Raw genomic sequence first — 27,845 nt, forward strand, 5'->3', positions numbered from 1 at the left:
ATCATCAACTGAACATTAGCTGTGGTGACACAACATCTCTGATTTACAGACAAAACAGACTGACCCTGAAAGTATCGCGGCAAGTACAGTACGGACCAGTAAACTATCAAAAAATACTTTAATATCATCAACATACAGGAAACATAGTGACCAACAGTTCACCACAGTGATTACAAACCACGTCCACACAATCTGAACAAGACAGAAGGCTTTACACACAAACAGATGCTGCTTTCAAGTGCTGTCAGAAACATCACAATTATATAAAAACATTTACAAAGAAGGCAGTAAAAGGACACGACACAGTTTTGCAGAAGAGCTGACTTTGTGAAAAACTTCAACAGTCAGTTGGCTGTGCTGATTTCTAAAATAAAACCTACAACAAAAAGTGTTTTTACTTACAACTTTCTCAACGTGACACCAGAACACATTGACACATTAAAGCTGTCAACACTGACCTCTTCTGCCATGTTTGGCACGTAAAGGAGCATTCAATCTTTAGGAGTTAATCAATCTTTAGATTCAGTTCATTTTGTCTGAGCGGCCGCTTCGTTTCCACAGTCGCGTTAAATCTGTTGGTCACCAAACGTTCGAACAGTGACGGTCAATACTGACAAAATATTTTATATGGAACAGTTTGTTGAAGAATTCGCTCTGAATAAGACACGTCACTGACTCCTGATGTGGCAAAATAACAATAACACATTTCCACCAGACAAAATGGAGTCTGTATTGTCAGGGCCTTTTACAGGACCAACCTCCTGTTTGATTTCTCTTTTTAATTTCTTTATATCTGATCTCACTCAGAGGCCAGGAGGATGCTGGGAAATGCTGTTCACACATACAAACAAAAGATTCTAAATACAGATAAATAATAAAACAAAATGTTTCAGATATACATAAGTCTATACAAAGACTAATATTGGATTTATTGGGTAGTGACTCAGTGTTCTACCAGGTGAGCTACCGGGGGCGCCCGGGTTAAGAGGTTTTCATGACACACACACACACACACACACACACAGTCCAGCAGGTATTAAGTGGCAGTGTGTGTCTCAGTCCAGGAGGTGACCCAGTGTTTGGGTGACTTCCTGTTTCTGGACAAGGAGATGTCGTCTTGGATGAGGAAACCATCAGCGTCCGTATACTGTGGTTGCTTGTTTTTACCCATAATCCTCCCCTGGTGGAGTGCTGCGGCCCGCCACGCCCTCCGACGCACAAAGAAACCACACTGCAGACAAAGCACAGAAACCTCATATGTCCAACTGTCGACAGGCTGCAGGTAAACAGGAAGTTTATAATCAGAGAAATAATGTGTCCAGTAAGATCTGAACCTGCAGCTGATACTCAGCTTCAACAGATTCACTGAACTTCTTCTACTGACAGACTGAGAGGGGATTTTCAGAATAAAAGTTGGTTTATAAAGATGCATTAATGCAGTAAATGAGTAATACCTCAAGCAAATATCAATATATCAATCATTAAACTAATACTAACAGAGAGGCAGTCAGAAATCAGCAGAGAAATATACACAGATGAATACAGATCAATAAAGTTACTGACGAGCTGATCGATCAGATTCACCCAAGGGTCAGAGCAGCTGGAAAGAAGGAAGGAAAGAAGAAGCCCCCAAAGCACTAACTGAGAGCTGAGGAGAAAAACAGTCAGTAACAGTCAGCTAACAGCCAGTTAACAGCCAGTCAGTAACAGTCAGTCAGAAACAGCCAGTCAGTAACAGCCAGTTAGTAACAGTCAGTCAGAAACAGTCAGTCAGTAACAGTCTGTAACAGTCAGTCAGCATTTGGTCCTTACAGCAGGGCTCTCTGGCAGCAGTCTGCCCAGTCTCTCAGAGCTCCTTGTCCAGCCTCTCGTTCTCAGATGGCTGGCTCTTCATGTGGGCTTTCTGGGTCTTTGCCTGGTACATCTCTCTGGTGCTGGCTCTCCTGAAGAAACCACACTGAACAGCAGGGGGCGACACAATGGCACTTTACCAACCAGGAGGTGATGATGACTTTACAAATTATTTATTTTATGGTGACCAGAAACTAATCCCACGTCTGTGGAATTTGGTCCATAGTAGATCCTAAAACTACAACCAGGGATAAGACAGAAGTGCTTAGTTCACATGGTTGAATCTTCTGTTGTTATCTGGTGGACTGCCTTGCTCAGTTTACCTTCCAGAGCAGCAAGCAGATCAGAGCCAGCAGTAAGACTCCAGCCAGGACAGACACCACTATGATCCACACAGGGGCACTTGAGTCCACCTGCTGCCCTGGGTCCGGATAAATGTGGACCTCAATCTGCAGAAGAGGAAGAAGACTGTGATTCAGGAGGCAAAACAGGAAACTACAAACACATTGATGGTGATTATTTTCACCTCTGGCAAGCATGTAAGAATAGATACATCATCATGTTGTTTGTTCAGATTGTGGCTGTAATGAACACTGCTGCCTCCGTGGGACACTGGCAGCAGTTTCGTACCTCTGTACTGCGAGACTCCATGTTGATGGTCGGTTTGTTAGTCTGTAGCTTCAGAGTTGCCTGGCCTCGAACCAACACAGTCCTCGCATCACTGTAGTCCTAAAACACACACAAGCAGATCTGATTTAAAGAAGCAATAATTGCATTTTGGCCATTAGAGGGAAGAAAAACGCAAACACAGTCCTCATATATTATCAGATTATAAAGTAGTTGTGGCGAACATGTTAGCAATCAATTCAATTTCAATTCTATTTTATTTACATAGTTCCATATCACAACAAAGGTTATCTCATGACACTTTACATATAGAGCAGGTCCAGGCCGGACTCTTTACAACATTAAACAGTTGCACATCTGTTCCACTTCCAGTTGTTACATGATCCTTCATGTGGAGTCGTGTTTGTGTCTCCTGATGAATGACGTCCAGTATTCTCTCTCTGTTAGCTCTGTTTCTAGTCTCCACTGCCTCCTGAAGGAAATATCTGTCTCTTTAGCTGCTAAATGCTACACTATGTACAGCAGTTTGTATCTAACTGTGTCTGTCTGCTGCTGAGCAGCTCGTGTACAGTGGCCTTATAAGAAAACAGCTGTTGCTGCTGGAACAGATCAGACAGGAAATGTGCTATAAAACCAAAACTAGCAGCTAAAAGGCTAAAAGCTCTGTAGCGCTGCAGAGTTGGTGACAATTCTGTAAAGTTAAATTAAAATGTGATGAAAGTGGTTGTACCTCGATCAAGGTGGACTTCCACAGTCTGGCTCTGACAGTCAGAGTTGCTGAGTTGTTCATGTTGAACAGCGGACAGACGAACGTCACACAGTTAGCCCCATGTCCACAGTCCTGCACACACATTTGGACTTATTTACCTTCGAGGACCTTCATTTACAAAATGTATTTTCCAGTCCCTAACCCGAAACTGAATATAATTCTAAACTTAAATCAAGTCTATACCCACACATCAATAAAAGTGCATTGTCTTTCCGCAGAATGTTTGTTGATGTGTTTGTTTGATACCTCCTGTGTCCCGTGTGGGTGGCTGCAGTACTGCATTAACGACAGAAGCAACGCTACAGAAATGACTGTTTGTACCAGAGTGTAAGACTTCTTTTTCTGTCCCTGCAGGTGGAGGACAGGTAGAGTTTTTTCTCTCTGCTCCTCCCTCTTCTTCTTCTTCATCTCCTCGTCCAGACTCCTCTTCTTCTTCTTCTTCTTCTTCTTCTCCTCATTTGACAACTGAGCAAACAAGAGGGAAAAGTAATTAACAACAGACTGGCTGTATACTGAAATGTGCCAGCCGAGGACTTTTAATTTGGAAAGGAGTCAATGTGAGGCTGATGTTGCCATAGTTACCATGAGGTTGAGGGGGTTGATGATGTTGCCGGGCAAAGCACAATGAGGCTCTGATGTGCCGTTCACTTCGATCTCAGCAAGGTACAGCAGCCACTTCCCATTAGACACCTCCCTCGGCCAATCAAACTCCACCAGCAGGTTGCCTAGGCGACCCAGTGGCTTCCCTTTGATGTGTACCTATCAGACGAGGTAGTGGGTTAACACCTGGTCTGTTTACACTCTTATCAACAGTCAAACTGATTTTAGACAAACCTGCAAGGTGAAGATTAGCAGACCGCCAACATCCCCCGTCTTCTTCATGGCCGATTCACCAATCACATGACCACTGAAGGAGGCAGGGCCTGGCGGATTGATTCTGTCAGGACACAATCAACCAATATGAGAGGTGAGGTCATCAGGTCAAAAGGTCAGAGGTCAACATTAAACCTCTTACATTGTGGTAACTTACAAAGTGAGGGATGTCTGCAGTGAATACTCCACCAACATGGAGACAGAGACAGGAGACAGGTCTGACTGCTCACTGAGCCTGAAGACACACAGAAACACAACTCAGTACCTGTCCAATAAAAGACATTTAGACGTGTGTGTGTGTGTGTGTCGTACGTGGACAGCTGCAGCAGAGAGTGAATCTTTCTGGTGTCTAAACTGATCTCATCCAGCTGAAATATGATCAACACCTGAACCTGAAATACAGAAAGAGACAGAGGCTCAAGTAGAGTCTCAGCAGGAATACTGCAGTACAGACAATAGTACTAGCAGTACTGCAATGGCAGCAGTACTAGACTGTCAAGACTGTTCTGTACCTTCTGGTTGCTTTTGAATGGGTTCCCCAGCTCACACAAAAGAACAGCATCCACAACAGAACACTCCACCATCGCCTGGATGTCACCCTGAAACATAAACAAACACAGGGCTGACTGTAGGAGTAACTGGTCCAAGACAAGTCCCAGGTCCTTTAGGGTAATTCTCAAGTCAGTCAGTCAAGTCCTTTGGAGTAAGTCTCAAGTTGATCAAGCCAGGCCTTTAGGGTAAGTCTCAAGTCAATCAGTCAAGTCCTTTGGGGTAAGTCTCAAGTCGATCAGGCAAGGCCTTTGGGATAAGTCCAAATCAAGTCTCAAGTCAAGTACCAAGTTAAGCCCCAGGCCTGCTAGGAAAAGGTAAAATCAAGTCTCAAGTAAAGTCTCAAGACTTTTAGGGCAAATGCAAGTCAAGTCTCAAGTCAGTTATCCAAGTCTTTTAGGCCAAGTCCAAGTCAAGTATCAAATCTTACTGGGGTAAGAGTCCAAGTGAAATCTCAGGTCAAATCCTTTAGGGCTGGTCCAAGTTAAGTTTTCATAAGAAAATTACCAGTCTTTCAGGTTATTTATTAGTAGTCTGTTTCTAATAAAACATTCCAGTTTATTTTTCCATGCTGTATGGTGTCCCTTGAGGCTCAGTCCACTACTCTTCTCTACCTACATGCTCTTGCTCAGTAGCGTAATTCACATTCACATTCACATTAAATATTCACTCCTATGCAGATGACACTCTGCTCTACATCACCATTGTCTTGTTCCCTACCTGCTAAAAGCTGGATGACAAAGACCATTAGCTTCACTACCTTTGTTCGGACTCCAGAGTATATGAGCAACGGTGGGATGCTAATATTCAAAGCAGCATTGTGAGCATCCTCTGCTGATTGGCCCGGTGATGGTGTGTTGCTGATATTAACCTCCAGAAACAATCGGTTAATGCTGGTATTGTAGTACAACACCTGACTGTCCTTCTGCCTGGAAACACAGAAATCACAACATGACAGCACAGTCTGAGGTCAGTTGGGACAAATGAGTTGAGAGATGATACACTGGCCTGGTTAAGACACATAACTTTTGTGATGTGAGAGAGCTGCTAATCATAGTTAAGTCCTTTAGGTCAAGGCAATGTCAACTCCTAGGTCTTTAAGAGCAAATCTAGGTAGAATCCCAAGTTCTGAAAGGATGGTTCAAGTTAAATGTCAGGACAAGTCTGAAGTCAAGACCCAGGTCCTTAAGGGAAAGATTCAAGTAGCAGTCAAGTATACCTTAAGTTTTAAGTCAAGAAGTCAAGTAATTTAGGACAAGATTCAAGTCCAGACTTGAATCAAGTCCCGACTTGTGCAAGTCCAAGTCAAGTCAAGTATTTTAGGGCAAGCATAAATTGAGTCTCAAGTCATGTAGTTAAGTCCTTTAGGACACGTTAATGTCAAGTTTCACATCCAGAGCAAGTCCACATCAGGTCTCCAGTCAAGTAGTCAAGTCCATGAGGGCAAGTCTCAAGTAAAGGCATGTGACAAAATTTATAACGTTATTACTAACAAAGTTATACTAACATTTTTAGAGCAAACTAACTTAGCATGTCACATGACATGACACAACAAACAGATTCCTACAGAGATATCACAACTAACTAATAATAGTAGAACTAGTAAAATAATGAAATATGAAAATTTGCCGCATACCTAAATTCAGCTTTAGATCCACTGTATTTCTTTTATTTATTCCTTTACTTTCATAACCACTGTCAGAAGGAGCAAAGTACATTTTTTAATGATACTTCTGTACTACTTCTCTTATTAGTAATCAAATGTATTTGATATAATCAATATGAATAATCAATTGCTGTGTGTTAAACCCAAACTGATGTGTTTTAGCACAGAAAAGTCGCCTTTTAGCTTATGTTGTCTTAAAGTGGACCCCCAGTCTGATACGGAGGAGGAGTTCACCTACACGGGGAAGGGTTTCTGGTTCTCATCTGTGAACTGGGCTGTCATCTGCAGGTTACTATGGCAACGGTTATCAGAACCACAGGCCTTCTGGATGTGGATCTGTTAGATGAAGAAATTCAAGATCAGTGAAGGAACATTCAAACAGTGACTGAGTTCTCTTGAATTCTTACCTGGTGTGTGTTCTGACCTAGGTTCTTCTGTTTTCTTCGTTCTCAAGAGTTTTCTGTGTGTACCGTTTGTTTCTGACCTTAGTTTGGATAGGTCATGACCTGGGTTCTGACATAGGTTCTAAGTTCTAAGTCAGTTCTGTGGGTTCTAATGCAGGTTCAAATGTTTTTTAAGTGAGTTCTGATGGTTATGACCTGTGTTGTGTGTTACGGCCCTGGTTGTATTATTATATTATTGTGTGTCTGTTGCTGGTCAATAAAGTATTTCTGATTCTGATTCTGATTGGTGGTTCCTCCGCAAACATCCTGCCGCTTGAAATGCCTGGGTTGTCCAGTACTCCGGTGACAGCAGCATCTCTGTTCTGTCCCTGGCCTCCAAACCTGTTTTGTTGCTTCTTTTTAGTCTTTTGTGTGACAATCTTGAGATTTTGTTAGGCCCATTGCCCTAGTGGTTTTGTGAGTATCTCTGTATTTGTGTAAATAGAATAATCCACATTGTTAAATTAAATAGTACTGAAGCTTTATCCTATGGAGTCAGGTTTAGTAAAAGTTGTTTTGTTTTGTTTCACTGAGGATTAGTCGGCACCTTTTTGAGGAGATGGTTCACCCTGAGTGATATTGCTTCTTGTTATTGTCACATTTTTCGTTAGTTGTAGTTATAAATGACCTCACTTTATAGATAAATCAGTGTTTGGTTGTGGTCCGGGAAGGGAACGTCCTTTGTACTTTTATGTTGCGCTCCTAACCCCCTAGAGGGGGGCGTAACAACTGGGTTCTGCCTGGTTCTGACCTGGCCTCTGCTTGATTCTGACCTGATTTCTGATGGGTTCCATGAATTCTGACCTGGGTTTTGATCTGACTGGTTTGGAAATGGGTTCTGTTTAGTTTTGACCTGGTTTCTGATGGGTTCTGTTGGTTTTGAATGGTTCTTTAGGTTCCTGTGGGTTCTGACCTGGGTTTTGATGGGTCTGGGTGTGTGGCTCAGAACAGGAAGGCGCTTCAGGTCCTGTACGTCGTTTCTTCTCTTGAGAAGTTTCTCGTACAGAGAGACATTCAGGGAGAACACCAAAGGTTCCACTTTGTTTCGGATCGGACTCTGCAGAACACAAACACATAGAACACAACTGCAACAACACTTTTCATACAAGGAACTGTTAAACCTTTCTCATTGTCCATGTTTGTTTATTGTTTGTGTTCTGTCAGTGCAACAGATGAGTCCAGAGTGTCCTTGAACGCACCAACAATGTTCAGATCATTCTCTGCTGTTAACAGCATCAGAATGATGACTTCAGTTTAACTAAACAAGTTATGTCCAAAAATCTTTAAACTTTAAAAAGTGCTCCTTTCAGACGCTGTCAGTGGTTTGTTACAGCATCTTGAACAGAAAGTTTACTGTTTTTCCTCTGGGCCCTGGTGGAGAAGCAGGATGTGAACTGTCAGCAGCAGACTGATTAAAGCCCAGAAGAATCAGTCGGTCTTATCTCACAGAGTAGAATTTCCTTTAATTAAATGTCAAAATGTTGGAAACTCTCTGCTGAAACCTTTGCATCATATTTCAGATCTAAGATGTTTTTCCCTACGGAAATCAGACACCACATTTAGAGTCGAGCCACAAACATGTTCATGAGTGCATTTCTTCTTACTATTGGTAGTAATAGTTGTGGTGACTTTACCATTTATTTTCAGTTGTTAAAAAAAGATTTTTGTTGGACAACTTGGGAGAGATTTTTCAACCAGCCAAAAGATTTTTAATTTTTAATACATTTTCCTTCCGATCCACTGTTAACAGTAAAGTCATCTACAGATCAGATCATCAGTAAGTATCCAGATCCCCTTCCTGCTCTCCAGAGTATGATCCCTTTAGATTTGAATGACTCGATGATCTTTCCTCTAGCGCCACCATAAGGACAAATGTGCTGTAATGAACACTGTAGCCTTAGGGGGTGCTAACAGGGCAGCAGACTGTTATCTGTTGTGTGTCTCACCAGCAGTCTGACTCTCATGGTTTCACATTGTTTTTTTGGCATCGACAGGTAACCAGAGTACACGCTCTGCCCGTTGTCATGGAAACGGAGGCGAGACTTGAGGCTGGTGACGTCAGCGGTCACAGTGAAGTGGACGGCTGAGAGACAGACAGATAGACAGAGAGACAGACAGTTAAAGAAGGACACAGCCCTCTGATTGGCTGTAAGACACACCTTAATATTAGCGTTACCTATGAACAGCACACACTGTAAATATATGTTGAATATGAAATGTTTATGTAGAAATACAGATGTCATATATAAAAATGCAGGAATAAGTTGAACTAAAGTAGCATTTAAAAAGTCAGAAAATGAACTAACAGAAAGATAACAGACAAGGGAATACAAATAATTTAATTCTTACTATAGTTTAGAGCAGAATTATATGAAGTTGTGCCACTTGTTTAATCATTGATTTGTTCAGTGGGTTTCAGTGGTGATGCCAAAGTAAAAAACTGTTATTGTTGAAGAGCATTTAGAAATCAAACACCAGCTGTTTCCTGTATTTAAAACAGTCCAGTCTATCTACAGTCTGAAACATCATGAAGTCATCCAGAATACGAGAAACTGGAAGTTCACTTTAGACTCAAGAACACGGATCCACAGAGTATTTAATAATCTTAAAAAAGTATAAGAAATACAGTGTGATTAGGACACAACTAATCTATCTAAATTCGAATGTAGTCATCCTAAACTGCCACTTCTCCATTATTGACTTTTATATAAATTACTGCAACATAGCTTGGACGAGTATACGCTTTATAAACTGCAAATGATTTATCGGCCACACAAAAGATTTCTTCGACTTTTATTTTGTAGGGTTTCCCTGCCATTCTCTTTGTTCAGTTTATTTATAGTTATTTCTGTATACCCTGCTTCATTCACAACTCTGAAAACAGGAACAGTCTTAACTTTGCAAACGTTTTTAATTTGTTAAAATATGTTACACATTTCTTCATTGTCAACTCTTAATATTTTAATACTTTAATATTTTTCTATTGTATTGTATTGAACAATATTGTAGATCCTGGTTCTCACAGATCTTTGAACATGATGTTGTTGTGATGATGAGTTACATTTGGCTTTTTGTCTCTGCTATTATCTGCTATTATAATTTTACTTTTTATATTTGTTTATCTTCTATTTGATATTTTGCAATTAAAACAAACATATGTCAGAGTAAACTAAGCAAGTTTAATATAATATTAACTACTACTAATATAATAATAACTACATTAAAGTAGTTTTTGAGGATTTGATATTCATTTATTTATTAATTATATATATTTCTTTCCTTAAATGTATTTATTCCCATTTGTCCTTTTTCAGTAGTTGTTCTATCTTTTTCTGCATTATCTGCTGTGTTTCATGTTGTTTATGTATTCACTTCATCAGACATGTAGTTTTATTCTATTTACAACAAATCAAAATCAGCATTAGTGGAACTCATTTACATTTCTTATCAATAAGCACAAATCATTTTTTACTTTTATTGCTTTTGTTCAGTGTTAATTTACTTTATCTAGTAGTTATCATTTCTAATCTTTACACAAACATGTTTACTTTTGTGAATATGTAATATTGTATATTTTTATGTTTGCAAACCAACCACCTGAGGAATAAAGACAACACTGTTGAATTTATTATGAGTAATAATTAATATTCATTAATGACTCAATACCACTGAATTCAACCATATATCAGAGTGTATCTGTATATACGTATATATTTTATTTTTTACTTTTATTTTTTCATATCTTTATTTGTACATACTTCTCATTTCTAAATTTATGCTACTTTCTAGTCTTGAATGGGAGCACCGGTAACTTGTGTAATTTCCCCCTGGGGATCAATAAAGTATTTCTGATTCTGATTCTATGTATGTGTGGAGGTGTGGTGTCATAGCAACACCGTGACCTCGTCTCTGATTGGTCAAATTAATGAGACACAACCTGGACACACACACACACACACACACACACACACTCAGTATTCCTCAGGGAGCTGTTTGTGTGTGTGTGTGTGTTTCTCAGCTGTAATAATATCAGTTTCTGTAATGTGATTTATCATTCAGAAAAACACAGAAGACAAGGACACGAGGACACACAAGGACACAGTATGATGTCATCTGATGTGCGTTTATGTGTGTGTGTGCGTCACTTTGTTGATTAACAGCAGGCGTTAATTGACGGCTTCATCCTGTTAATCAGTCAGGTTGGATAATTAGCTGAGAGCGCAAACACACAAAGACACACACAGCTGTAAGCACACAGGACACTGGTTGATGATAATGAATCACTCGTGACCATAAACAGACTCGTTAGCATCGTGTCCTCATAAACACTCCATCTGTCAGGTTAGCGACAGAAGCTAATCCAGCAGGCAGCAGCCTGTCAGATTATTAAGATGCAGGATGAAAAATACTGGAATGTAATGCTAACATGCTCACAATGACAATGCTAACATGCCAATGTTTACCAAGATCACCATCTTAGTTTAGCGTGTTAGCATGCTAATATTGGCTAATTAGAGTCCAGCTGAGGCTGATGAACGTCATCAGTTCTGCAGGTATTTGGTCATAAACCAAAGTATTGGACACGTGAACATGTTGACCTGATGATGGCTCTACAGACAGACAGACAGTCTGATGGACGGGTTTCGGTGGTCTGGACTGTAACTGGGTGGGAGGCTGTTTACTCACTGATGTTGTCTCTGTCGCTCTTCTCTCCGGTGCTGAAGATGTAGGAGAAACACACCTCCACCTGAATACTGACACATACACACACACACACACATGGAGTCAGCGTGTTAGCTGTTAGCGTGTTAGCAGGTCACAAGTCTGAATCTCACCAGAAGTCACAGCTGTTCGGGTCGACGACATCCGGAGAAACTCGGAGGGTTTTATTGAGGTGAATGACTGGACGAGTTCTGAGGAAACAATCAATCAAGTCGACATATCGTCAATAATACCAGTCAGCAGCATCTTCATGGATCAATAAAGCTGCTGTTACTGTCACACAGAACCAAACAGGTCATGTGTTTCTGTACAGTATAGTTTATATTAATTAGTACATAGTTATAGTTATAGTTAGTAGTATAGGTGGTGGTAGAGTTTACCTGAGCAGAGCCACGGTGTCGTCCAAAGACCCAACCAACAGGTCTGGATATTTGTTCCCATCAACATCCACACCTCCAGACAGAGAGTACCCGAAAGTCCTGAACCCAGGGGAGACCCTGCTGCCCCAGATCACCTGCAGAGAAACGAGGGGGGGTTAAAGGTGTGATCTACACACTGTTGTCATACAGAGGTGTGTTTACTGTGAGACCTGGCTCGGTTCTGTAGAAACCCCCTCACTGCTCCCAGTCCAGATCATCACACTTCCTGTTTCATGGAATGGTGCTCCGACTGCAAAGTCTGAAAAACACACGTTAGATTCTTAATCAGTTTCTTTTTTAAACTTTAAAATCAGTTTATTATCAGAGTCCTCACCCTGGAAGCCATCTTGGTTCAGGTCTCCGGCGGCAGTGACAGACATACCGAACGCAGATCCAGCCTGTCCTCTCAGCACCACACTGGGCCGAGAATCAAACCGACCTCCTGCGTTCATGTAAACATAAACTGCCCCGCCCACCTCCTGCTGACGATGGAAGTAAAAAGGAGCGCCCACCAGCAGGTCGTTCCACCTGCAGGAGAAAAGAAAACCACGAGTGTTCAGGAGTGCCAACTTATAGTTCTGAAAATGCAGTCTGACAGTTTTCAGACTGGATTAGATCACCTGCTGTACTGACTGACTTCATTGAAGTAAATAATACATTTAAATCTTATTTTGGTCAATGTGAGGAACGGCTCTGTTCCAGATCCTCCTGCTTCCTGTTCATCACAGATCCACAGCTGTGACTGCAGATGTGCTGGGCTCAGACTAAATAATGGAAACATGTACTGGTGTGATGGTTCAGTCGTTCGACTTCTAATTAGAAGGTCAGAAGGTTCATCGGCTTATAATTGAACTAATTAACTACACTAAAAAAGACTTCCTTTCAGCCAAACTGAAACGTATCTAAACTGTTTTCATGTTTTTGTACTTTGGACCTTTTTGTGTTTTCAATATGAAAAGTTTCACAACACGTTTGATTCTCAGCTGATTTCTTCATGTTGGAACACAAAAAGTCGACGACAGAGATGTCTAACAGGGTGTGACCTCGGCGGGAATCATGTGACCTGTGAATCCTTCCTTACCCGTCATTGTTGAGGTCGGTGGTCGCCACGGCGTTACCGAAGTACGAGCCCATCTGTTCACCGCGCAGAGTCTGCTGAATCATCAGTTTGTCGGACTGTTTCACTGCCAACAGTACAGAGCCTCGAGCATCTTCTTTACTGTCCTTAGGAGCTCCTGTTCACCAATACAGCAATCAATAAGGCAGTCAGTCGATTGATCAATACATCAGTCCAACTGGCTACTTCTTCAATGGTAAAGGTCATCACCTGTTACTATGGTTTCAATATCCTGAGAGAGAAGACGACGAGCCTGAGTGACCGAATATCCTGCGCGCACACACACACACACACACACATACATACACACACACACACACACACACACACACACACACACACACACACACACAGTTAATGTTAATCACGTTTTTACACTGACACTGTGAGCTACTGTTTTTAAGCCTGTAGTTGTTCACATTTAGTCAAATTGTCTCCATTAAAGCAGCTGAATCAGCTGTTAGCAGCTCCTGTCTGCAGCGTCCTCATGGATGGATAGACAACTATCACTGATCACTGAGATACTGAAGGAAACTTAAAAACAGGAGGATTCTCAGGCAGGTTCTGCAGCGTCTTTCTTCTCTGATGTCTGAGTGGATTTCTGGAGGTTTGTTCTGGATGGACATCAGAGATAATGATCTCCTCTGGAAGTGGAAGTCACACTGAATGATTCAATATATGTTTTATGTCTGTGAAGGAGTGTGATTTAAAGGGACAGTTCACCTATATAAATGTTTCTGCGCTGCAGGTTGGGGAAAGAGCTCCTCTGGGTGTCAAAGACAACATCTGGATTCATCCAAGAGACATGGACGTTACCTACAACACACACACATTCATAAATGACCAGAAAAACAGAAATGTGTTCAGTTGGAGCTGAAACCCTGATGACACTTTCCTGTTACAGAATCTCACCTTGCCATTCGTAGCTTCCAGGTGAGCCGACAATGATTTCAGTCTGAGTGATGGAGGCAGAAATGCCCATGTTACACATGACCTCACCACTGACATCACCCAGGTGACTAAAACACACACAGAAACACAGGTTTACTGACAGGAAATGTCATGTGTCCTGTGACATGTGACATGTGACATGTGTCATGTGACCTACCTGCAGGGCTGGTCGGGGTTCTGCCAGTGCATGTCTGTGTCGTCGTACAGCAGGTCGTTTCCACGGAGATAACACCGGCCAATCATGTGTCTGAGTCTGAACGCTCCGTAGAGTTTGACGAAACGATGACCGCATGCCTGGAGAGAGGGAGCAGAGAGTTAGCGAGTTAGCTAGTTAGTTAGTTAGTTAGATAGACATTCAACTAGTCACCAGTTACAGTTAGTTAATTTCTTAGTCAGTCAGTTAGATGGTTCATAGAAGAATCAGCAAGTCAGATTAGTTAGGTAGACAGATAGTAAGTTCATTACTTAGTTGGTCAGTTGGTTAGTTAGTAAGTTGGATAGTAAATAAGTCAATCAGTCAGTTGGTAAGTTAAGTTTGTTAGTTAATTCATCATATTGTGAGTTATTTATTTTGTCAGTTAATCAGTTAGTCAGCCAATTGTTTTTTAGTTTGTCCATTTTACAGATTTTGTTAGTTGATTGTTAGTGACCTAGGTAGTCACTCAATTAGTTGGCTAATCAGTTACTCAACCAGTTATTTAATTAATTTCATTATTTAGTTACTCTGTCAGTAAATTTGACTGATAATGAATTGGTTAACTTGTCAGTTGAGTAGTCAGTTAGTCAGTCAGTTATTGAGTTAGCCAGTGAGTCAGACAACAGTGGTTAATCGCTTAGAAAGCAAGTTATAATAAGTTACTTAGTTATTTAGTCAACTGACAGAGAATAAGTTAGCCAGCAAATTAAGGAGTCAGTCAGTCACTTGTTAGTTAGCGAGGTAGTTAATTAATTAGTTGTTACGTTAGTTAGACAGTGAGTTAGTCTGTTTGTTCATTCAATTCAATTTTATTTATATAGCTCAAAATTATATCTCATAACACTTTACATATAGAGCAGGTCTAGGCCGAGGAAAGTGGAGGTGTATGGAGGTGAATGGAGGAGAGTAGAGGAGAGTGGAGGTGTATGGAGGTGTATGGAGGTGAATGGAGGAGAGTAGAGGTGAGTGGAGGTGAATGGAGGAGAGTGGAGGTGAATGGAGGTGAATGGAGGAGAGGAGAGTGGAGGTAAGTGGAGGCGAATGGAGGTGAATGGAGGAGAGTGGAGGCATATGGATATGTATGGAGGTAAATGGAGGAGAGTGGAGGTGTATGGAGGAGAGTAGAGGAGAGTGGAGGCGTATGGAGGAGAGTGAAGGTGTTTGGATTTGTATGGAGAAGAGTGGAGGTGTATGGAGGAGAGTAGAGGAGAGTGGAGGCGTATGGAGGAGAGTGAAGGTGTTTGGATTTGTATGGAGGAGAGTGGAGGTGTATGGAGGTATTTGGAGGTGTATGGAGGTGAGTGGAGGTGTTTGGAGATGTATGGAGGAGAGTGGAGGTGTATGGAGGTGAGTGGAGGTGTATGGAGGTGTTTGGAAGTGTATGGAGGTGAATGGAGGAGAGTGGAGGTGAAGAGAGGTGTATGGAGGTGAGTGTGTGTCTTTTCAGGTACCCCTACAGGTAACTAGAGTAGAGGAGAGTGGAGGTGAGTGGAGGTGAATGGAGGAGAGTGGAGGTGTTTGGAGGAGATTAGAGGAGAGTGGAGGTATATGCATGTGAATGGAGATGTATGGAGATGTATAGATGTGGAGGTGAATGGAGGTGTATGGAGGAGAGTGGAGGTGTATGGAGGTGAGTGGACGTGTATGGAGGAGAGTAGAGGAGAGTGGAGGTATATGCATGTGAATGGAGATGTATGGAGATGTATAGATGTGGAGGTGAATGGAGGTGTATGGAGGTGTTTGGAGGTGTATGGAGGAGAGTGGAGGTGTATGGAGGTGTATGGAGGTGAATGGAGGAGAGTGGAGGTGAATAGAGGCGAATAGAGGTGTATATGGGTGAGTGTGTGTCTAGTCAGGTACCCCTATAGGTAACTGAGAACATGGTTATGTATTTTGGGTGAACTGCCCCTTTAATATCAGGACATGTTGCCATATCAGAGCTACTTTGATGCTTAAAGAGAGTTTGCAAACAGTAACAACTTGATCAGCCAATGAGAACACAGACTCACCAGGACCCTCCCCCCAGGTCGCCCCTGACTGGCGACTGAGACGCCCAACCACATGTCCTCAATGAGGTCCTCGGACAGGTTTAAGTCTGAAACAGGACAGCTGAGTGACACACTGCGGGCAGAGTCGTTGTTCCTATTTGCAGCTGCAGTGTTTTGATGATGTTTGTTCGTATAGCATGACATTAAAAAAGAACTCCTCTGATTGGCCGTTGCTGTGGTTACAACTGATTACAGCCCACTCAGGACAAAGCTTTAGTGTGTATGTTGTGTTTGGGAGGCAGATAAAAGAGAAACAGATAGCAGCTGTCACTTCTCACTGAGGGATGGACTACCCATAATGCACCAGGAGAGAGATAACACACATTTACTCTGTTAATCTGAAAACTACAGGAGCAGAGAGGCCTGAGCTCTGACTCTCAGGCTTTGTACAAAACCTGACTTCTTCTCTGTGATTGGCTGAATCCTCAACCCTTACAGGCCAATCGTATTCACGAAAGCCTTTTATTGACTTTGATTTAAATTAACCAAATCTGAGAGAAGTTCCTACATGACCAACATGAGCAAGAGCAACACTGAATCCAAACGTCCGGAAAATTACCCATAATACACAGCGTTCTGGATGTGACAATGTCCGTATATATTACTCAACTTTTCACTCAAATCGTTTTTGGACCCCACTGTATATATGAGCTTTATGTTATATATGAATGCTGTGAGTTACCTGTGTGTATGACTACAGGTGTGTTGGCTCAGGTGTCTTCGATTAACTACATCATGTCTCATGTCACAGAATTCCTGGTTAAATATATAAAACTAAATAAAGGTGAGTCGCACCTGGGTCTATGAGCTTCATCCTGCTGCAGTCTGATTGGTCAGCGGTGATCGGGCAGTTGTACACTCCTCCTGTTCGATTGGCTGTAACATTAGGCTCCGCCTTCTCCCTGGGAGCTCCGACCAATAGCCTGTCAGGGAGACAGGTAAGACAGGTGAGAGGGTCTGTTACTCCTTCAAGGTTCCTTGGAATGTCTTGAAGGACTTCAGGCGCTCTCCTAAGCATCCTTGAATTCCTTCAAGGATCCCTGGTAAGTCTTGAAATACTCCAGGATCCTTTCAATGCATACTGGAACTTGTTAAAGGACCCCTGAAACGTTCTGAAGGACTCCAGAAGCCCTGTCATGCATCCTGGAACTTAATCAAGGACCCCTGGAATGTCTTGAAGAACGCAGTGAGTCTTTTAAAGCATAATGGAAAATGGACACCTTGGATTGTCTTGAATGACCCTGGGAGCTGTTTAAAGAATCCTGCAACTTGTTCAACGACACCTGGAATGTCCTGAAGGACCCCTAAAGCTGTTTAAAAAACATCCTGCAACTTGTATGTTGAGTACGTCTGAGTCTGGAGGACATCTAGGACACACACACACACACACACACACACACACACACACACAGAGGAAACAGACAAGGACAGATGGAGGACTCATCTCTCGTCTCCTCCCGATGAGCTGAAGTCATGTGACAGAGATCAGTTGGATAGAAACACTGAAACAACATCACAGTTACTAATCCCAGTAACACCAGTAACTCAGTCCGACTCGTCCAGGATGTGTTAGCTTAGTATTAGCTGGGTTTGTTTTCAATGGAAAGTAGCTAAAACTTGATTGAAAAGTTGTTAGATGATGACGCCATACGCTAATTTTCATATATGTGACGACATTGCATAAATATTTACGTATAAATGTACAAGATATTAAACAACTAAAATAAAAAAATGAAGTCAAACTAAACTGTGCTCACTCTAACCAGCTATTATTATTTTGCAAACACTCCGCATACATGTTCAATATAGCCCACCTGTTAGCCACGGGTACGGCTACATTCAGGAATCATTTAGTTTATTGAAAAGCGCTTTAGATTTAAGCATCAGCTGAATAAATGTAATGTAGTTTTGTTCAGAGAGCTGTGTGCAGTCACTGATGCTAAGCTAGCTGCTGGATGGTAGTAAATCCATCCAAACTGTAGACTTCCTGCTTGTTAAACCACAATGTCAGGTTTTCTGTTTCCTGTGTTAACTACTTACAGTAAAAGTATTGAGTAAATGAATGCATCACATTACACTCCACCTCCAGTGTGTGACTGTTCAGAACAGATAGAAACACTTTGCCTGCAGACCCCTTGCTGAACTTGACCCCTTGCTGAACTTGTCTAGACTGGACTAATTGGTCTGACTGCACTATGATGGACTCTACTGAACTGCACTGAAATATGTCCAAACAGCTGTGAATTAATCTATATTAACACATCAGTGCACAGAAACACACACACACACACACACACACACACACAGAGCTGAAACAGACTGTGAGGACATTTTGGGTCCTCACTACTTCAAAGGACTGTTTTAAGGTTAAGGTTAGATTTAGGTTAGGGGTTAGGGAATGCATAATGTCAATCAGGGTCCTCACAAGTATGGAAAGAAAAGCGTATGTGTGTGTAGTGCTCCGTAACTCATTCTCTGAGTTTCATTTCCTGTGTTCAGACCTGCACACACAGATCTCAGAGCAGTCTACCAGCTGAACACACAGCAGCTGATCCAGGTCTCTGTGTGACCTCTGACCGCAGATCTGATCTCAGCTCAGGTGTGTTACTGTGGTGATGATATCACAGGTGTCACATGTCAGAACTGTAACTTCCTGTCAGACAGACATCATGTGGCCAGGCTGAAGGTGAGAAGAAACAGGAAGCCAGAACTCTTCAAGGACTTATGGAACCTTCTCAAGGACCTCTAGAATCTCCCGAGGTTCTCCTTGAACCTCCTCAAGAACTTACTCAAGGGCACCTGGAACTTTCTCAAGATTCCTGCTATTTCCTCAAGGACCCCTAAAACCTTCGTAATTACTGACCAGGTCTAGTTTCTGTTCAACCAATCACAGAGGGAGAGGCATCTGATGGGCGGGACACTGAGCCAAACAGAGGACACATTGACCTCCTGACTCCTGAACTCCCCAAGGAAACTAGATTACTGTGTGTGTGTGGTCCATTAGCAGCCAATCCAATTAGAGAACATAAAGAGGTGGTTGTCATGGTGACTGTAGAGACAAACAGCTGGGTGACCTCTGAGTGACCTCTACACTCTGGACCAGAGGTCTTCAGACTGTGAGGCGCCTCCTCAGAGGGGAGGGAGCGTTAAAGGGGGTGGAGGGAGGTGAGGCAAAGATGCTGTGTGAGGAGAAAGGGACAGGTGCAGGAACAACAACAGGAAGTTATTTATTGTAGTTTGTATGCTGATTGAACTGCTCACCAACAACAGATCTTCTCAGAGTCATAGCTCAGTGTCAGACTCCACCATGTGATCTTGATGTCTCAATGACTCCTGGAACCTTGTCAAGGCCCCCCTGCTACTGTACCTGATGTTTTCTCAGACTGCAGGAGAATCCAAACACATTATTAACACTGCAGGGCATTCACCTGACTGACTGAGTGTGTGTGTGTAGATTCCTCTTGTGTAACAGGGCTAAAGTATGTTTCATTTACAGACCTCCTCAAACAGCACATTATTTTCTTGGGTCTCTTTCCTCCTGTAATCTTTCTGAGGGCCTTTGAGTCTTGATCAGCATGCAAACTGCTGCTAACGTTGCTAAACTCCCTAAAGTCCATCGCTGAGATGGAGATGATTATTCACACTACTGCAGTTCCCTTTTGACCTGCCTCATCAAGACGCCCCCAAATCACGTAGAAGTTGTCCAAAATGCTGCTGCAGAGCTTTAGACCAGGTCCTCCAAAAGGTCACACGTAACACCAATCCTGATTTCTTTACACTGGCTTCCCATCAAATTCAGAATCCAGTTCAAGGTTCTTGTGATCAGGTTTAGAGCCTTGCATGGTCAGGCACCTGCCTACATTAAAGGCCCACGCTGGTAATGTTCATGGGAGCTGTAGTCTTTTTCTGCACTGTTTAACTTTGTTAAAACCACAAAGGTTTCAGTTTCCAACAGTGTGTCAGTTTCTGGAAAATAAACTTCAGGAACACGTTTGATTTTCACAAAGGCCCATGAAAGAAATGCTAAATGAGAGATTGTGTTGAGTTACAGAAGCTACACAGGAAGTGATGTCATGACTTCGGCTCTCTGTGATGACCAGATGGTCACATGGTATGAAAGAGTTAATCCCAGTACAAGACAGTAATGAGCCAGGTGGAGGTGGTTACTGATGGCAGTTTCAACTAAATTTAGTCCAGTTTTAAGACAGATTAGACGTCTGTTCTGTTATCAGCTGCTCCATGAAATATATGGAGTAGACAGACAGGTGTGTACTTACAGGTAACTGTCTGTCTTCAGGTCTTGGTGCAGAGCAACAGACAGTCCGAACAGACTTCCGTCTCCGCCCGTCTTCAGCAGCGGGAACGACGTGTCGAGGTTAGACGCCATGCACACACCGACCCACACACTCAGCAGCACACACACACCTGTCGCCATGGAGACACACACCTGCGAGGACAACAACATGTCACTGTCAGACAGGTAAAACAAACAGCTGTGCAGGTGATGAATGAAGTGTGATGATAGATCAATGTTTTGCAGGTTTAATAGAGATTGTTTATTTGTGACCTGTTGAGCGCTTTCACCCAATAAAAAGGATGTCTGTTGGTTTAAATGAACGGCTGTCTCACTCACTGATCTCAGTGTGTTCACGTGAATTATTCAGTATGTGTTGAACCCAATCAGTGTGACGCTTCAGGGCTACTTTATGCAGATAACACCATGGTGTACTGTTCAGCCTCTCTAATAACTGAGAGTCTATACAGTGCTACAATTACTATTATCTGATCAGGTTTAGTCTCACTTCTGTCCTAAACTCATATAAAGTTAAATCATAACACAAAGATGTTAAAAATATATTAAAGTGAGATGTTCTGGTGATTGCAATTCCTTCAATGTCTGCTGACTTATTTCTCTGACCTTTTACAACCATGTGTTTCAGCAGGGCCACTCAGGTCTGCAGACTTGTTGCTTCTGATTGTCCCAAGATCAAGGTTGACAGGAGATCGAGCCTTTGCAGTTGTAGCCCCCTGTAACTCTGAATGACTTACCTCTGTATGTTAGGCTGGCTCCTACACTGCCTGTTTTCAAATCCTGTCTTAAAACACATTTTTATTCCTTGGGTTTTAACTCAGTATGAGGGTTGCCTGTCTTTTTCTGATATTGTCCTTCTGGTCTTTGTGTTTTTATTGTGTTGTTTTATGGTTTTCTTTGATTGTACAGCACTTCGGTCAACTGTGCTTAATAGATTGGGTTGGATTGTTGAGGATAAATGTCTGCATATCAGTTCAGAAATACAATTTATCCTGTGCATTACCAAAGTCAAACATTTACCTTTAGTTCTGGGTTTAGATCATCTACTCTTTTGCTGTATTCACATTACAGTGGAAAAACAAGGCTCCTGAGTTATGTGCCCCATTTCGCTCTGCACAGTGGAAGTCTATGTAGCTAACATTGGCAAAATAATAACTAACTATGCAGTTCAAGTTGATTATGATCTGTTCTCAGAATCAGAATCAGAAAGAATCAGAAACTGTTTATTGCCAAGTAACATACATTGCAAGGAATTTGCCGTGGTCTGAAGGTGCTATTGTTTTTACAACAAATATGTAGAATATAAAAGGTAAAATAAGAATAAAAATAAAAATAAGATAAGATAAGATAAATAACAAACAGTGCAGTGACCAAAATAAAGTAAAGTGTCCAGATGAAGTGTCCAGTACGGGGTGGGTGCGTTAATGTAACGCAGGGGGGACAGGGGTGATGTACGTTAATATAACGTATAACTTGTGTTTGTGTTCGGGAGGGGGTGTCAATGTAAGTTTGTTCTGATTGTTAAGTAAAATTGTATTTGTAGATGTCGTATGTGGACTCAAACAGTGTTTGGTAACAAACCTGGTATCTGGAAGAAAGTTCTCTCAATGAGTCAATATTTGCTTTTGAAAGTTATTTTTTTTACTTTATTTGAGATAGTTTTGGGAACTGGATATTGTGTGAGTGTGACAGTTGTACCAGCTTATTATGTTTTTATGCTGCCCTCTTGGTCAGACTTCTCTTCAAAAGTAGATTTAAATAATAATCTCAATGAGACTTTTGCCTGTTAAATAAATGAAAATGAAATGAAAATTGAATCTGAAAGCTGATATTTCGAGCAGCAGATGTATTCAGTTTGGTCTCATTATGATTATTATTTGTTATTGTACAGTTACATTCAGAAACATTTTAATGTGTCCTCCATGTTTAACCACAGCACAAGTTTCTCTAAACCAGGATCTTATGTTTAAATGTGCCAACACATAACCAGGAAACTCCTAAAAACTCCTGATACCTGATCAGGATACTGGAGCTCATGTAAACACTTAATTAGATGCCTAAAACTGTTTCGAACATCGTCACACATCTACATGTTCACAACTTTACTGACAGATGTTGAACTGAAATATGAGCCTCAAAGTTCTTCACCTCAGGGGATACATGGAGCTTTTGACCGCATCTCATGGCCTTCTTCAACGAACATCACTTGCTCAGTTCAGTGAGTGGATCTTTAATTTAGAATATTTACCACAGATTTGGTAACAGTTGTTTGAGTCTTAAATCATGATTCACCTATTTCTGAAGCTTTCAATCGCATCTCACAGTCTTCATTGACAAATAACGCAAATAGATTAAACATAAAAAATATTTATAATAGATTCAATAAGCAGATGTTTCTGTTTCCACAATGTTGAACCACAACATGAACTATAACATCATGTTAAGTCCTTGTAATCAGTGATAGAAAGTAACCACCTATTTTTACTCCAGTACTGTATTAGGTATTTGTACTATACTTGAATATTTCCATTTTTACACTACTTTATACTTTTGCTGCACTACATTTATTTAAAGATTCAGATTTTACAACCAAAACATCAAATGAGTTTATAGAATCTGATGGTACAACTCAAACTAACTGTATATAAAGACGTTCACACGCAGCTACAACAGTAACATGCTGCTCAATATATTATATATATATAATATATATTATATATAAAATATATGATATATATTATATATATATATAACATTATATATATATATATATATATAATACAACACTTCACTGATATATTTGTTCGTTTACTCAATAAGATGTTGAATGCAGTATTTTTACATTTCTGCATTGATAGTAAAAGTAAAAAATACTCCATGACATGCATATAATTCTCTTCTAATAAAGAAATATTAAACTTTAATTTTACTGCGGTTAAATTCACAATTTGAACAGAAAGAAAACGTTCTTTTCCTCAGTTTGATGGAAGCAGCCTGCTGTTTTTCTCTTACAGTATTTTTACACTGTAGTATTGGTACTCTTACTTAAGTAAAAGATGAGGGTACTTTACTTACCACCACTGATTCTAATAAAACATTAAAGGCATGTAATGAATAAAAAAATATTAAAGAATAATTTCAGTGTTAACTCAATGAGCTTTGGTTTAGGACACAAAGAAAAGAGAAGAAGTAGTTCAAACCTTTTCCAGCTTCTTGTTGTTTGTTAATAAAGATCATATGAATGCTTGATTCCTGCCAAGCTCCGTCTGACTTCTCCTCCGTCTGCTGACTGACTGATCTGCACACACTCAGACGCCTCTCTCTCTGTTTTATCTCTATGTCTCTCCACCTTCCTGCCTCTCTCTCTCTTTCATTCTCATTCTCCAGTCGTGCTCGCTCGCCCTGAAATGAAATCATGTCTCTCTCTGTGTTAACCCCACCCCCTCCACACACACACACGTCATAAATGGATTCAGGACGTTTGGGCGTGAGGGCACCTTGATTGTCTCTCTCTTTACACACACACCCTCCTGTTTATAAAGTGGGTGTGTGTGTGTGAGTGAGAGAGAGAAAGTGAATGTTTAAGTAACATTATGAGGCCTTAACTTTGACTCACACACACACACACACACACATTATTTCAGCTTCCTGTCTTTGTATTGACTTCCTCTTTTCCTCCTTTTTCTGATTTTCAAAAACACATCTAATCAGTCAGCCGTACACACACACACACACACACACACACTCACACTTATACTTCTATCCTTGTGAGGACCCTAACCTTAAAGTTTAACCCCATAACATTTATTTTGTTTTATAGATTTTATTGAAAAGGTGCTGAAATGAAAATAAATTGTTAAAGCGCAACATGCAGGTTTGAGGCCTCAGTCAATCAGAGAAACACATCTAAATCCACTAATGGTAACATCTGAAGTCGTTTTTGTAAGATAGTTTTTGAATTGAACGTCACAGAAGGGAGAGTGAGCAAGCTAGTTCAAGTTTAACATGAATAAATATGGATCCCAATACTAGTTTTGACACTGAAGAGGTTGTTAATGTATACTCATACACATGTGACGGACCATAATTATGAGCCTGTAGGTATCCAAGACACCAGGACCAGACCGGGATTAGAAGAAAGAACTGCCATTGAGAGAAATTGAGAGCGAACCAGTGGAGAACTGGGCAGGTGATTAGTAACCAGCTAACCATAGCTAACCACAGCTAACGCTCTGTTCACATCACAATATCGCAAAGTTTGCAATCAGGCTGTAACAAAACTAGTATTGGTCGTTTAATACTGGCAGGAATATTGATACTTACCCACAACAGAAACGTATTATTATTATTATTACTTATTGTTATTGTATCTGGTAACGCCTGATATTTCGCACACCATGTTCCACACTACCTCTTATCTCTCAACCTCTGAAGATACAGAGACATGAGCTTTAGGCAGCAGACATGGTGTTCAGGCCAGAAAGCCTTCTTCTGTTGAGTTCTTTCAATAATCTGATTTTCTATATAATTGGAATAAAAGTCGAGCAGGTATCTAAACCCAGAAGTCATTGCTTTTTGACTTTACCAATATAAACGTGCAAATAGTACAGCTGAGAGTAGATATGTAGATATGCTAATGCTAGCTAACATTAGCCATTATACCTTATCAGCTGGTGCTACGGTGCCTTACAACAATAAATACTAACCACACATTGCTTCTCATTATTGAAATCATTATGCATACTAATTTGGAAGTTAGCGAACAACTTCAAGACTTGTACTGACTGGGTCACACTGAATCTCTGACACATCCGTGAACAGTGGTGGATGTCTGGCTACTGGCAGCAGAGCGGCATATTAGTTATTAGTTATTATATTAATATTAGACAAAAAAGTTCACATCATCAATTCAATTCAGAGGTCAAGTGTTTGTACAAAACTGATATCTCCTCTCAGCAGTACACAAGAGTATCCTGTGAATTTGTCCTTTTAAACTGATAAATGCTCTGAGGACACTCCAGTAACTTCAAATTCTCTCATCATGCCTACATATTAATGCTTGAACTTTTGTAATTGCTGCACCCCAACAGGATGGTAAGTGATCTAATAGAAGAGCACGCAGCTGACTGGGATGTCTACCTGCCTGCCAAGGTTTTCAGTCTGTGTTTCAAAGAGCATTCAAAGACCAAGGAAAGGCCCTTTTCGGTGCTCTGCTGTAGGGGACTGGAGCCTGTCCAATCGACCACAGGACTGAATGTAAGTGGAGGTTTTGAACATTTGAGTTTTGATGAGCCTTTGTTTTATATATATATATATATATATATATATATATATATATATATATATATATATACTGCAAAGTGACTCTTGTGTTCTTGCCTCTCTGTTCCAAAGTATGCTTATTCCAAGATCCGAGAGACTGCTTTCGTGGTTAGATAGATATCTGAAGTTTATTTGGTGAGTTGAACATATTTAAAGTTTTTGTATGCATACATACCATACTTTAATATAATATTGATTTTTCAGGGGTCATGAATATTTGTGGAATATCTTGGCATTTTCATGAATGAGAAAGTCAAAATAGGTCACTTAACAGTAATATACAACTTAAGTAATATACAACTTTTCTCACGCAGTATTATTATTTTTCAGGTCAATTGATGTTGAAATCAAACTGGACTGTCATGGAAAAGTGATGGAATTCAACTGTACTTCATGGCCACAGTGGGAATGTGGTAACCCTGATAGTTTGACAAGGATGAGGACTTTGATGACTGGACAGGTTTGGAGATGAAAGTGCAGATTTCTACAGTGTCTTCCACTCTCCCAAGAACTCAATATAATTTTCAACTTGTTCAATTCAAAGTATGTTTTTGCTTTTACCCGTTTTTGTCAGCTCAGTAGAAGGCCATTTTCAGTCTTGGATCACATTTTTGGATGTACTGTTTTATTTCAGATGTTAACATTGTACTACTATGAATTGTCTTTAAAATGTTATTAAAAACTTAGCAGAATGACGAGTGCGCAGTTTGGTACTTGAGGGGAAGTCAAGTTCATGATGAACTAACTACAAGTCTTTTACAGTCCAAACCATTGCCAAAAGTAAGTAAGTACTTCAAACAGTCCAAGCATTTGGGTTGGCACATTTAAGGCTGCTGTGCTTGATTGTTTGTTGTTGTTTTATGTCAATAAAATTTCAAACATGTCAATAATATACATGAAATAAGAATGTATTTGATTATACATGCAATATGTAAAAATCACTACAAAGGTACTCAATGTGTTTTCAAATGAAGTAATTTGTCAGCAGTACATATTGTCAGCACCATGACTTGTTTTCAATTCAATTCAATTCACTTTAATTCAATTTTATTTATATAGAGCCAAATCACCACAAAAGTCATCTCATGACACTTTACAAATAGAGCAGGTCTAGACCGACTCTTTATAATGTTATTACAGAGACCCAACAGTTCCCACCATGAGCAAGCACTTTGGCGACAGAGGAGAGGAAAAACTTCCTTTAAGAGGCAGAAACCTCGAGCAGAACCAGACTCTAGGTGGGCGGTCATCTGCTTTGACCGGTTGGGTTGGAGAGAGAGAGAGAGAGAGGGAGAGAGAGACAGACAGACAGAAAGAGACAGACAGACAGACAGACAGACAGACAGAGAGAGAGACAGAGAGAGAGAGAGAGAGACAGACAGACAGACAGACATGTGTAGCAGCACCAGCAGTAGCCATAGCAACTATAATTATAATAACAATGGAAATATGACTGATAATAGTAGTTACAGCTGTAATAATAACTGAGATATTATTGATAATAGCAATAACAGCTTTAATAGTAACAGAACTACGACTAAATATAATAACTGTATTGATGAGAGTCAAGTAGGCCCATGGCAGCAGCAGCCAGGCGTACCAGGACCACGATCCACAGGAACCTGCGAGACGACAAAGCACAAAGAAACTCCAGGAAGATATAAAGTTAGTAACATGCATTGGAGGGACATGAATGTGTAAAGATGGAGAGGGAGAGGAGGAAAGCTCAGTGCATCATGGGAAGTCCCCCAGCAGTCTAGGCCTATAGCAGCATAACTAGGGGCTGGTCCAGGCAGGCTCAGGCCTTAAAGAAGAGGTTTAATTACAGCTACTTTAAAGGACTATGGTATGTAGCCTGTTAATAAAGACAGATTGATCATGTCTAGTAAAGAAGTGCTGACTAAAGGTAAAACCTCTTTAAGCAACCAAGTTGGGATGGGGTCTAAGAGACAAGTTGATGGCTTAGATGAAGAGATGGTT

The 27,845-nt window shown here is 40.8% G+C and overlaps 1 protein-coding gene across 1 annotated transcript; it reads right to left on the minus strand.

Annotated features, from left to right (window-relative positions):
- Positions 1-1,156: 1,156 nt before the first annotated feature.
- Positions 1,157-20,666, minus strand: LOC139300305 (integrin alpha-3-like). Its single transcript, XM_070923350.1, has 28 exons — positions 20,509-20,666; positions 17,027-17,154; positions 16,193-16,278; positions 14,145-14,281; positions 13,949-14,055; positions 13,760-13,852; positions 13,247-13,306; positions 13,001-13,154; positions 12,254-12,447; positions 12,090-12,178; positions 11,881-12,014; positions 11,614-11,691; positions 11,465-11,532; positions 8,725-8,861; positions 7,692-7,835; positions 6,574-6,671; positions 5,430-5,598; positions 4,633-4,719; positions 4,433-4,512; positions 4,278-4,355; positions 4,082-4,184; positions 3,830-4,006; positions 3,569-3,712; positions 3,209-3,319; positions 2,482-2,580; positions 2,175-2,300; positions 1,813-1,957; positions 1,157-1,231 (listed from the first exon to the last, which is right to left on the minus strand). The coding sequence occupies exons 1-27, from the start codon at positions 20,664-20,666 to the stop codon at positions 1,847-1,849; spliced, it is 3,150 nt and encodes a 1,049-aa protein (XP_070779451.1). The 3' UTR covers positions 1,157-1,231; positions 1,813-1,846.
- Between the last annotated feature and the right edge of the window lie 7,179 nt (positions 20,667-27,845).

The sequence above is a fragment of the Enoplosus armatus genome, chromosome 17 (assembly GCF_043641665.1).
Source record: "Enoplosus armatus isolate fEnoArm2 chromosome 17, fEnoArm2.hap1, whole genome shotgun sequence".
Classification (NCBI taxonomy): Eukaryota; Metazoa; Chordata; class Actinopteri; order Centrarchiformes; family Enoplosidae; genus Enoplosus; species Enoplosus armatus.